The sequence below is a fragment of the Postia placenta genome, assembly GCF_002117355.1.
Source record: "Postia placenta MAD-698-R-SB12 unplaced genomic scaffold POSPLAscaffold_1, whole genome shotgun sequence".
NCBI classification, from domain to species: Eukaryota; Fungi; Basidiomycota; class Agaricomycetes; order Polyporales; family Adustoporiaceae; genus Rhodonia; species Rhodonia placenta.
The window spans coordinates 3,834,633-3,847,404 of NW_020169832.1; the positions used below are offsets into that span (position 1 = coordinate 3,834,633).

Consider the following 12,772-nt stretch of genomic DNA (forward strand, 5'->3'; position numbering starts at 1 on the left):
AAAAATACAGTTATGTCATCGCTCGCACCTGGGAATATTTGGCTCGTCGGGTCAGGTCATACTCGGATCTGGACATTCGCCTGGACGAAACGATCCAGGCGATTCCCCAGCTTTCCCGAATATCCGACACATCGTGTAACGTTTCACTCACCCCGTCCCCAGTATACGCTGTATCCGATCCCTATATTCTAGAGAAGCCTACAGAAGTGCATACATGGAGGCATAGAGTAAGTATTAGCTGCCCGATAGAGGGCGTGAATCGCCATGAAACCAATCCCCAATGCAAATAATGACAAACCCATCAGATCCCGGTCTTAGATTAGATCGACTCGTTACACATCGTCTACAACACTATCGACGAGATCCCCATCTTGCTCGACTCTCGACTCACATCGCTTCCAAAGACTACACTCAGAGCCGATGCGACCCCGCTTGTATCTACCCACATACGCGAGGCACCGTTGAGGCGGGATGCCGGTGCGCAAGACGCCCTGGATGGATCAACCTACGGTGGCATGCGTGTAGGTGCTGAAGAAGATGTTGACGAGGACATCACCAGAGAGGATCAATCCGGAAATTTTGATGACACGACTCTAGTACTGTCCGCGGAGGATGCAGTCGCTGATGGATCGACACAGCCAACCGAGGAGGAGCTCGATGCGGCGCGCATACTCCTGCGTGCATACCGGCGTCTGAGCATACAGCGCAAGCGCGTGCGAGGGCGACGAATGAATCCGGTCCACGCCGTCAGAAGCCGTGTGTTCGCTGACTTTGGGGAGGCCTCAAAGGCTATGGATTGGCCACACAGGAACTACCGCATGCTCTTCTTAGGACCCATACCGCATGCCGTAGTCTGCCTGCAACTTCTCAGAGATCACCTTTTCAACGCCAAATTCAGCGCGAGGAAGATATTGACCCAAGCGATCCATCATGACCTCGAGATGGTTCAGGCCCGTATGACTGAGATCGTGTACTTCTACGCATTAGACTGTCATATCTTCTGCCACATTTTTCATCGCAATTCTTGTGCGTCGTAGTGCGCTGATCAAGGACGTTCAACGTCTTCAAGATGCGCTCAAGCATGACGCGGACCTGCACAAACGACGCGACATCGAAGAGCTGAAGAAAAGCGTAGTGGAGGTGAAAGTGTTGGCGCAGCGCATGTCGACGTCCGATTGGCAAGAAGATCTTGAGTTGGCATTCAAAGGAATCGTCGAACCGAGACGCCAGCCAGTAAAGAAGACAAAGCCTGAAGTGAGTCTCGACGATGGAATCGAAGCGGATACTTATGGGTATGACGATGAAGGTCCATAGCGGACCTGATACGGATATATTTGGAAGTGCCGTCCTTGTGAGAACGACGCCGGAGAGACCGCCGGCAGACAACGTCCTCGATGGACAGGGATCAATGGGTGATTAGGTTACAAACCGATGGGGCTACCTACGGCGCGCGACGCCTACATAAGTCCTATTCCCACACCAGCGCACGACCACGTGACCCGGGCCGGCAGCGACGCTTGCCCGACATACCCAAAAGCCAACAGTCCTCTGGTTTATTCTGTAGATCATTTTGTACGCAAGGTCAGAACAACGAGGTTCAGTGTGACCAACGTTGAATCCGTGATAGGCACTTATTTCGAGTTCAATGGCTCCCTCAGAGATACTCTTTCCGGGAACAATAGTCGCAATCCTGTTTGAGCACAGCCAACTTATGTTTTTTCATACAATCTATGTGCATGTACTTAGGTTGCCTCTCAATGCAAGCCAGCGCTCATTGACAAGCACTGTCAGTGAACTCAACAGTACATAGAGCTCTTACCAGTCCGTCTTATTCCGCGCCTAGCAACCGACTCAAATATCGTGCTGCCATGGTTCTGGACGAAGCTGAGGAGCAAATGGAATTAATGTTATTTTTTGTGTCTGACGCCGCAGCAGTCACAGGGCTGTTCATGTGTCGCGGGTGTTGATACGAGAGGTTGCTCTGCGGTTTGCATCTTCGGATGAAATCCCATAAAGCTTTCAGCTGAAGGTGTAGCAATCAAATCCCAGGGTTAGGGTCTGTCCATATCTGGTGGCACCTATATCCTTCTTCTTTAACCTGAACCCCTCATTGTCACTCTGTATGAGTTGCTACTCTTTAGAGATTGGGTATGTTGACTGAGTACTGGTAGTGAGGTCGGAAGCTCCTAAAACATTACAGAGGATGTACAACAATGATGTCACATCCTGGAAGCGTCACTGGTCCGTCGTCTACCATTCGGGAACTCACAGTACTGCTTGCATTCCCTTATTGGCATTTCTTCTACTCACGGTAGACCCACAAGGCCATCGTCTAATGGATATAGCGTATCTAGAATGCCCCGTTGCACGGACCCTTCTGCACAGTTGAGGCACGAGGTACTGCGTGCAAACTATATCAGAGGGTTCCCTGGGAACTGAACGGGTTTATCTTTCGACCACCCATCGACCTCTACCCTAGGGGCTCACTATGAAAGACAAGCGAACACAGAGCATTTCTGTCAAGGCTCGACCAAGACTCGATCTGAGTCAGTTCGATGCTGACCTACTGAGGGACGACGAGATTGCGCTTGAGGTCGCCATGAGCGTCCTCGACGGTTATCTCGAGAACTCAGCAGCCAGTGTCGACGGCCTCATGATTGAACTCTGCGCAAGTCCTCGGCTTCTTGAGTTTCTTCTGTCTGGTGAGTGACTACTAACTGTTCGTCGATCACCTTTGCCTGATCTGCGGCGCGGTAGTTGTAACCCCTGGCGCCTTCGAGATCATTTCGAAAAGCCTCGATGTTACTTTCCCTGCAACCCCCAAATCATTTTTGTCATCGGTAGCGTATCGGCTTTTGGACCATTTCTCAGTGTCTCTATTATTCGCAACATATCCGTCCGCGGAGGATGAGCCAGCACATCTCCGCGATCACAGGCGCTACTTCGAGCTTGCTTTGCCGGTGCTGACTACCTTATCACAATCCTCCTTCCTCAGTGAAAACGCCGCGGGAAATCAGTCCACGGTGCTCGAAGATAACGGGGTCGTCAGCAAATCACCAAAGATGACTCAACGTAACAGGAAGAAGGCCATCGCAAAGCAAACACAAGGTCTTCCAGCAGGAGCTGATGTGAATCTATTCTCTGGTCTCGGCGTTAGAGTGCCCTCTAGCAAGGAGGAAGTGGAACATGTTGCAACAGAGATACTCACACATCTTAAAATCATATTTGAGGTTTGCAACACCATGGTATCTTTGCTGCCATTGACGTGACGTGTGTCTGCAGTACTATCTGAGCATATTCCGCCGACCTTCCCTGGCGGAAATGTTCAAACGTGGATACATTCCCGATGCTTGCATACAGCCTGACGCCGCTGAACGCGCACTGGCCAACCGGAAGTCCGCAGTATCACCCGAAGAAGATGCAAGGGACGCTCCTTCTGCCTATCCAACGATACAACCATTACAGGCGGCAAAGCTGTACTTCGGCAGCGCCGAAGGCCTTGGCCCATGGCGCATACTCATTTCTACCAAAGCAGACAAACACTTACGCCAGGCGTGGAAGAAGACTCCTAATATGTTCGATATTTTCATCAAGAAGATAAAGTACGCATCGAACTCTGTCTGGAGAGCCTGATTGACGGGTACCTTCGACACAGGGAGCTCAGCAATGGGCACTTCTCTTTCGACAACCAGAAGGTCCTGACAGGTCCTGACACGGATGTACTCATCTACGAGGCGAAGATGACGCGAGACACTCGCCTTGCTGTAAGCTATTTGTCTGGCTTCAGTCGCCCGCTTGTTGATGACGCACACGGCATCATAAGTATCAGATTGACTGTGTACCGGAATTTGAGAGCACTGTAAGTCAACCTTCCGTAATCCATAAATCTCATGACTAAAGAGCTGCATTTTAGAGCGAACAGCAAGGTTCGCATAGGTCGCATATTGAGTAAGATTTGAATAACGTCTCTCATCAGTAATCAAGCTATTCGGTATCTACACCCATGCACAGCTTGATAAGCGTTTCTGGGACGGCGTCGGATATCAGTTGGGTCGCAAGGGAAAAGAATACAGGACTAGGTACGAATATCCATGCGTTGTCTCCAGGAAGCAGTGAAAACCTATACTTACGCGGTCTTCAGGTGTACTTTGGACAGAATTACCTCAAACGTTGGGGAGCACGCACATATCATCCTTCCGAAGATATTCCCGCCACTACGAGAGGTTCCGGTCGAATCTCCTTCATCTCGCTTGCCAGATTTGCACAAAGACGATCTGGAGAAGGTGTGCGCCCACTTTCGAGTATCTCTGCTGTTGTTAACCCTTCTGTTGAACAGATGCATGAGATGCTCGTGTATGTTGCTTGTTACTCTCCTGTAAATATGGGAGCTGCGCTCATTGATCTGGTGTGCCCGTAGCTTGGAGAAATATGTTACATTCTCACAAGTACGTAATGTAATCTGATAACGCCTGTACAACTGTACTGACCCATATCGCCGTACTAGGCGCTTCTCAACAGTAGGCACCGAAGGTCGTCAAAGTATTAGTCAGATATTAACGGATCTGAAATTAGGCATACTTGCCGATGCGGACGTTTCCCACGTCTTTGACGTCTCGTGCGTGCTATCAACTTATCTCTGAGCCTAGACTGAGCTTTATTCTAGTGCGATGGAGAAAAAGATCATTGAGCACCCATTTTCGTGCTATGTCATCGGTAGAAGTGGTACAGGGTGAAATATCTCTATATTGGACACAGTGTCACGCCATCTAATAATCGATGTCTAAGGAAAACAACGACGATGCTGTTCAAGATGCTTGGCATTGAACGCTCATTCCAGCTGATGCAGAATGATGCCATGCATAGGCCTCGCCAGATGTTCGTAACACAGTCGCGTGTCCTTGCGGAGAAAGTCAAGGAATTCTTCATGAAGTTGCACGAATCCTTGTTGAGCGCGGACAAGTCACCCGAAGAGATCAAGGCAATCGTTGCCGCACGGCAAGCACGGCAGGCGCGAGGTCTCGTCGATCAAGACGAGGAGATTGATTGGCGAGGGGACCTCCCAAAGCGCTTCAGCGACCTGAAAGACGAGCATTTCCCGATGTTTGTTACATATCATCAGGTCGGTCTTATTTTAGATGGGCTGCGTCAGCATTGTGTTCAACATAGTCATGAAGCTCTGTCGTCTCCTGGAAGCCGAGTTGGACGACGTTTCACATGCGGTCGCACCGGAAACCGATCTGAGACCGAATGCAGACATCAAGCCTCCTGACGGTCAACCACTGTCGTCGAACGATTATATGCAGCAGGATAGGGCGGCCTTCGTCTCTTACCAGACTTTCCTCAGTTCGTATTGGCCTCATTTCCCTCAGCATTTAACGAAAGGACTGGGTAAGCCATCCGTGTGAAACGATGCAATGCTATTATAATTAAACACGACCTAGATCCCTCATTGCTGTTCGCAGAATTCATAGGTCGGTACCGCGACTCTTCACTTTGAAAATTAAAGCGATTATTTCTTTGACAGGTGTTCTCAAAGGTTCTGAGGCGACATTGAACGGCGCGAACACATATCTGAACCAAGAACAATACTTCGATCTCAGCCATCGCTCTCAAGGCACCTTCACTACCCAGCGTGAAACAGTATACATGCTGTTTCAGGATTATTGCAAGATGAAGCGAGAACGTGGTGACTATGATGCGGCGGATAGGTTCGCTCCAATTATTCTTGTCGTTGAGCGTTCTCAACTCGACATGAAGGACCCATGCAATTCTAAGGCGACTTCGCAAAGGCGTTCCAGGGCAACTTATAGACTTTGTGTTGAGTGTCTAAATATTCTGTGCTAGGTCGTTTCATTCATAACTGCCACAGCTATATTGACGAGGCGCAAGACAATTTGCTCATTGATGCCTTAGGTATGAAAGTGCAATGTATATACTCTATTGCTACTGCTGACATCGACCACTAGTCTTGAGGACTATCTGTAGTAATCCGGATACTGGGCTTTTCTGGGCAGGCGATACGGCGCAGACAATATCGATGGGAAGCGCATTTCGCTTCGATGATCTTAAGGCATTCTTGTATAGAATTGAGGTTCGATAGTTGTTTCTAGTTTGTGCATGATGCAAGTTGCTGATTGTGGCGGTGGCTATACAGGGAAGTGGTCGACCACGGAAACGACAACAACCACAGCCGCACCTGTTCCAGCTTGCAGTCAACTACCGTTCACATGCCGGCATCGTAAACTGCGCTCATTCTATAATCGAGTTGGTTACTCAATTCTGGCCGCACGCCATCGACAAACTTGCGCCTGAGAGAGGCATCATTGAAGGTCTCAAGCCCGTCTTCTTCACAGGTTGGGACGACGACACTGTGCGATATGAGCAATTCTTGTTTGGTGGATCGTGAGTGTCGTCCGCTACTCCTTAGTATCATGTCCTTACTCTTACTCTGAGAGGGAGTCCCGTAGACTTCGGCGCAACTCAGTGTGCGTTCTACGTCTGCGTCTGCGTCTATTGGTAACTGTCTCACCCTCCACAGGTATTATTGTTCGTGACGATGATGCGCGAAAACGTCTCCGCGCTCAAGTTGGCGATAGAGGGATCATATTGTAGGTCCACTTAATTATCTATTATTTGTTATCATATGGTCACCTCTTTTACTACCTCATAGCATAGTGTATGAGAGCAAGGGGCTCGAGTTCAATGATGTATACTTTATCTACTTCTATATAGCTTAGGTGGTCTGATATATATTCTAGGTTCTCTTGTACAATTTCTTCGCTGATGCTACCGTTGATATGGCGCAATGGCGAGTCGTCCTCAATGCACTGTCCGAAACCCAGGAAGACAAGCTCAAAGCCCCAACCTTCAACGATGCTCGCCACAACGGTGTCTGCCGTGATGTACGTCTGTGAGGGGCAACCAACTGTACGGAAACTGATTTCATCACAGCTCAAATTCCTTTACGTTGCAGTCACCAGAGCGCGCAAAAATCTCTGGATTGTGGATAGTTCTGCCAAAGGCAAACCTATGCAGGTGGGTGTCTCAGATATATTCATTTATCGTCCTCTCACACAATATAGGTCTATTGGGCCTCGAAAAATCAGATTCAGATTTGCACACCAGGATCTGACGTTCCTCGTCTTGCAGTATCTTCGACACCGGAGGAATGGGCAAAGACTGCTCTCACGCTTTTCAACAAGAAGCGTTATTCACAAGCCATGCACTGCTACGAGCGAGCTCAAATGCATCGGGAGAGAGCTATAACATATGCGTACTACCTTCGAGAGCGAGCTCGCTCTACCCCCGCCAATCTCCGAGACAATAGCCCATCACGTGAGGCAGCATTCAAGGCTGCGGCTGATGCATTCTGGGATTCCGCCAAAAGTACAGTCCTAGAAAAGCGCGCATACTTTCGTATTTCTGCGGGTTGCTATGCCGAAAGCGGTAACAATACGAAAGCTGCAGAGGCTTACATACAAGCAGCTGAGTACACTCTAGCCGCGCAATACTACCGCAAGGAGGGGATGTTCGATGAAGCTGTTAACGTCATTGAGTCACATCGTCAAGAAATGGATCATACGATTGCAGACTCCATCTATAATATCTCTCGACTGGAATACTTGCGAGCCCGCAAGCTGAAGTACGTTTCATCTCAATACGATACTGCTTCATGTTTGAACATTTGTTGCAGACGGGCAAGAGAGCTCTTCGAATCTGACGAAGAGGCGCTGGAGTTTATGGATGATTATGGCCTAGACGTTGTCCAGACAATTTATCTAGTGGAGTTGAAGCGATTCTCCGAGGCAGCCGAGATTCACCTTGCAGAAGGTCGCACTTTCGATGCCATCAAAACCTTTCTGCAGGACAAGGACAATCTGAATTCTGTTCGGAGCGCTTGCCAGTGCCTCCTCGATGCTCTCTGGCGTGGACTACCCCTTGGTCTAACACCAGAGTCAGCGATTGCGAGGCGTAATGCGACACTTCAGGAGCTTATTCGCATGGCACATGAATTTAGCATTGATGATCTGGATGAACGACGTCGAGATGAGGTCGGTCTTTAAGCCATCTCGTAGTCGCTGTGACGCTGATGTTCTATTCAGCTCTTCATGTTCCAAGCTATCGTCGCGAATGACTCGGCAAAGCTCCTGGAATTGGGACATCGATTTCACCGCCGACACGGTAATCGAGCAGCAGCACTACGATGCCTTGATCATGTGTTCACCGACTTCCCCGAGCTGCTGGGAGCATCGGCGGCTGAAATCACCACGTCGCTACAACACTTCTTACTATACGTTCAATGGTTGCAAAGGTATGCCTTCGCCGACAATCCGTGCGACGACAAAGATATCCAGCGGCTTCTTGGATTCCAAAACTCCACCCAAGACTTCTTCCTCGTATTCAATGATACCCATCTGCGTTCTCTGTGCAACAATCATAAAACACCATCGCTGCGATCAACCCAGAAAGGCGTGCAGGTCCTGCGTGTCGGACTCGAGAGAATAATCAAAGGTATTCTACGAGAGCGATTGCATCGCAAGGTCCGGGAAGAAAACAAGTTATGCTACAGGCTAAGAGCTTTGCGCCCTTGTATAGGATACACCGTATATGGGAGGTGCATCCAGATGGAATCTGGACAATGTTCACGGGAACACCTGGATACGAAAGACGACAAGAATGATGCCTACAATCAACGCGTTCGAGCCATTCTTCAGCAAATTTTGATCTACCATACCATCTATTACATCGAACCTCTATATGAACGCGACGAGCAACGTCGGTGCGTACTACCCACACAAATGTCTTTGTGTTCTAATGAGCAAGCTTAATTAGCTATTGGCTTCGCCGGTTATACGAAACGCTCAACCCATCTGTCTGCAAGTTGGGTTCATCTACAGATCTGAACCGCCTCACGATACCCGAATTCGAAGATGCCCTGCATGCCATTAGGTGTTGGATACTCGATTGGCTTCGTCATTTGCAGCCATTTGGATCAACGTTTTTGAGTTCGTTCATCGGAGCTGTATCATTATACGCCGCCTTTCATCCTACGCATGCCAGCCGCCATGTTCCACGTCTTGATTGCGTTCGCGTGACAAGACCTGGTACGCTAATGAGACAAGGGGTTACGGGAGCGGTCTATGTCGTCCACGATCTGCTTGCCTTCATGAACAACTGCACCAGGACGGCGCTGACGCAAGGAACCCTCTTCATTGAGTGCGTATTCAGCTGTAATTGTGAAGATGTCTTTCACTAGTCAGTAACATCGTTTACAGTCACATTCTCGAGAATCACGTTCCCATCGACGCAGGAGACATCTGCAACATCGTAGACCACCTTTGCGGGTTATTGATATTGTCCTATCGCTCTCAAACCGGAATTAATCTTCACGATGTCATTCTACCCAAGAGCTGGCTACTTCGGCTTACTAGTAGTTTCGACAAGCTAGAAGGTAGAGAGATCAGGTTTGTAGATCTATACCTCAGATCTATGGCACAGCTTCTCGAGCGGATGTATATGGCTGGGATACGCGCAGGTAAGTCACAGCAGATCTCGGTTCGCTGCCGTCTCTGAGGTTGCTACAGAACATCTGCTATTTGAGAATATCAATATAGCCTCCACGGACCAGCAAATCAGGAACACTTTCGTAGGTCGGATGTGAGTCCTCGCCTGCGCTACAAATGTGAGCGGCCACTGATTGGGGCAAAGCTGCAAGAATCTGTGTCTCCGTGCGTCTATTCATTGTCATCGTAATCCACATGAGCTCATGATCGCCTCTAGTTGGGGAGAATATACCATGGTATCGAGCAGAAGTGCTTCAAATTGTTACATCCTTCAGCAGGCATATCCAAATCCCTGATCCCCTCGTCGATCGGTGCGCCCTGCGTCTCCTCTCCTCTTCGATCTTCTCACTCCTTTGTCAGATACGCGAACGCTCGACTTTGGGATGACCTAGCACACGAGCTCCGCCAATACTCATCCAATGATACTTCCTTCGATGAGATCATACATATCCACAAGGCGGAAGTAACGTCACAGCAATCACTGGCCTTGCCGGATGTCCGACACCTCATATACGACAGGATCGAGGACATACCGAGCTTACTGGATGCAGGAGCCACTTCGCTGCCCACGCCTACACTCAGGCGCGAGGGGACAGAATCCATGCGCGCTCACCAAATAAATTGGACGGCGAGGCCGAAAGTGGGAACACCAGCTAAGCTCGCAAATATCTCGCACAATGACACACTAGCACCCCAGGACGAGGCCACAGCCATAGTGGTGGAGGATCGCAGCTCAACGCCTGACGCCATCTACGATGCAGCGCCAGAGGACACTGATGCAGAAGCCGTCGCCGCTGCCCCAGATGACGGCGACGTCGAGTACGAATTCGACGACATGGACGCAGCGCTCTCCGCCGAGGACGATCAGGCGCGTGCAGCCGCCATACAGCCGACCGAGGAGGAGCTCGGCGCCGCGCTCACGCTCCTCACCGTCTACCGCGCCTTCGTCCACCGGCGCGCCCAGCAAGAGCGGAGACGCACGCCGATAACCACGCACGCCATCAGACGTCGCGTCACCGCCGAGTTCGAGACGGCCGCGAAGACGATGGAGTGGCCGCACCGGACGTACCGGATGATCTTCTTGGGGCCTCTCCCGCACGCAGTGGTCTGCCTGGAGCTGCTGCACGGCCATCTGTTCGAGGCGAAAGGCAACGCGAAGAGGCGGCTTGTCATGGCCATACATCATGACCTGGAGGCGGTCGGGGCGCGCCTGACCGAGATTAAGTACGTGCGTGCCCAGCGCCGCTTTGCTCTGTCGCTGACGCTCCGTTCCGGTGTGCCGCAGGCAACTGCTGAAGGAGACGAAGCGTCTGCGCGAGGCGCTCAAGCCGGCTGCGGATCTGCACAAGCGGCGCGACATAGAGGAATTGAGGAAGCGTGTTGCAGAGGTCAGTGAGTTGGCGCAGCGCGTGCCGAAGACGGATTGGCGGGAGGACCTGGCGTTAGCATATAAGGGGATCGTCCAAGCAAGAAAACAGAAGGTCAAGGAGCCAAAGCCTGAGGTGAACATTGGCGATGAAGTCGAAGACGACTGGTACGGCGACGACATTTAGCTGAACCGATAACGACCCTCGGTGCTCAGCGCTCAGGGTCGAGCCTCTTCATTCTTGTTTATGAATGAATGTCTCATATCCAGCTAGTCAGACATATTGTTCTTGTGAAGTTCCTTCTATGATACAGTGGATGGCGTTATAAATGGCCAGGTTTGTGATGCCGCAACAATCAGGCACTCCACTGTGCCCGAGATTATATGGACACCTAGATTTTCGAATGCCTACTGTCACCTCCAACCTGAACGAGAGCGAACGGATCAGTCGTTGCGGAGTCCCTTCGTTAGTGATCTGACCACGATGTCACGCACGAGAGCGGAGTCAGAAGATGGACCTTTCGATCGCCGGGGCGCAAGGATTCAGCCCCCGGCTTGGAAGCCGAGCGGGCCGCGAAATCGGCACCATCACATTGACGTGACGAAGGTAACCCATAGTATATTTTGCTCGGGTACAAGTACAACAATTCAGATCTACACATCTACATGTAAGGCACAGGCTATGGGAGCTCAAACCGCGGCCGGGTCATCACCTGCCGTTGCGAACGTTAGTGTCTCCAAAGTTCCCCTTCCCGCACACTCTTTCTGCAGTAGGTCGTTGAGGACGCGGAACTGGCTAGGGTCAATGAACAGGATCTGGACAACGATAGGACATATTAGCACGTGCACTGACGGAGGAGAGCATGCGTACCGTCTCCCACTTTTCGGCACCCTTGTCGTCACGCTCGACGCGCTCTGCGGCCTCCAGGACGCGTGTCCGGACCCGCTCTGCATCTGCGTTCGGCAGCGTGATGAAGACGCGCATGCGCGCGCGCTGTATCGGGAGCTTGGACTCTGTCTGCAGCAGCTTGATACATTCAGAGACCTGCCGCCGGCGTTAGCTCTTCGACGATATGCTTATGCTTTTGGGTGTGTCGGCGTGACGAACCTGACTCTTGGCGTTCTTCCCTGGCCGCACGCTGAAGCCCGCGTCGACGAGGGCCTTCTCGATGACGCCGACGGGGTACCGCCGCTGTGTCGCGGGATCGACGCATTTCTCGGCGACGAGGGTGGCTATCTCGCGGCGAATGGACGAGAGATCGTGCTCGCGCTCCTTCTCGCCGACCTGGAGCTCGCCCTTCTTGAGGATCTGAGGGCAAGCAAGAAGGGTTCCGCGGTCAGCTCGGCACGAGCACATGCAGGCATGCGGACGCACCTCGGCGACGATGGTGTCCTGGTCGGTGGTGCCGAAGGCCTTCTTCAGGTCCTGGCTCTTCGCGAGCTCGCCCTTGGAGACGTTGATGTAGACGTTGGCGATCTGGAGCACGTCGTCGAGGTTTGTCTCTACTCCGCTGCGCCACTCTTGGACCTTGTTCTTGTAGCAGGCGATCTGTGTGCCGTTGGGCTAAGTAGAGCGCATTTGTAAGCGCGCTGGGAGACGGACCTCAAATCGCTTTCCGCTCTTTCTGAGGCGGACAACAGAGACATTGGTGAGCCTGTTGGATGCAAAGGTCTGATGAGAAGTTGAGCGAGCGGGGAGAGGGTCGAACAGGGTCACACTTGATCTGATTTGAAGGCTGGTTGATGGGCATTGCTACGGGTATTGCGCTGGGTTGTGTTTACGGTCGCCTTTGCTTATCTTTGCTTATATCGTTAGAGTGAGTCGAGAGACATCCGGAGCCGA

At 51.2% G+C, this 12,772-nt stretch overlaps 2 protein-coding genes across 2 annotated transcripts; one reads left to right on the top strand and one right to left on the bottom strand.

Annotated features, from left to right (window-relative positions):
- Positions 1–3,468: 3,468 nt before the first annotated feature.
- On the top strand, positions 3,469–11,238 carry POSPLADRAFT_1165650 (hypothetical protein). Its single transcript, XM_024487891.1, has 30 exons — positions 3,469–3,602; positions 3,656–3,764; positions 3,824–3,863; positions 3,977–4,079; positions 4,142–4,312; positions 4,418–4,454; positions 4,551–4,615; positions 4,664–4,729; positions 4,786–5,197; positions 5,304–5,388; positions 5,442–5,471; positions 5,525–5,708; positions 5,758–5,817; positions 5,870–5,913; positions 5,967–6,099; positions 6,160–6,402; positions 6,454–6,485; positions 6,539–6,608; positions 6,671–6,707; positions 6,759–6,902; positions 6,952–7,035; positions 7,083–7,642; positions 7,694–8,051; positions 8,103–8,779; positions 8,824–9,216; positions 9,276–9,535; positions 9,585–9,650; positions 9,709–9,722; positions 9,811–10,787; positions 10,849–11,238. The coding sequence occupies exons 1-30, from the start codon at positions 3,574–3,576 to the stop codon at positions 11,114–11,116; spliced, it is 5,751 nt and encodes a 1,916-aa protein (XP_024344896.1). The 5' UTR covers positions 3,469–3,573; the 3' UTR covers positions 11,117–11,238.
- A 306-nt stretch (positions 11,239–11,544) lies between these two features.
- Positions 11,545–12,697, bottom strand: POSPLADRAFT_1038312 (hypothetical protein). The gene is made up of 5 exons (XM_024477364.1): positions 12,649–12,697; positions 12,533–12,584; positions 12,038–12,478; positions 11,801–11,974; positions 11,545–11,745 (listed from the first exon to the last, which is right to left on the bottom strand). The coding sequence occupies exons 1-5, from the start codon at positions 12,678–12,680 to the stop codon at positions 11,620–11,622; spliced, it is 825 nt and encodes a 274-aa protein (XP_024344897.1). The 5' UTR covers positions 12,681–12,697; the 3' UTR covers positions 11,545–11,619.
- Positions 12,698–12,772: the final 75 nt, after the last annotated feature.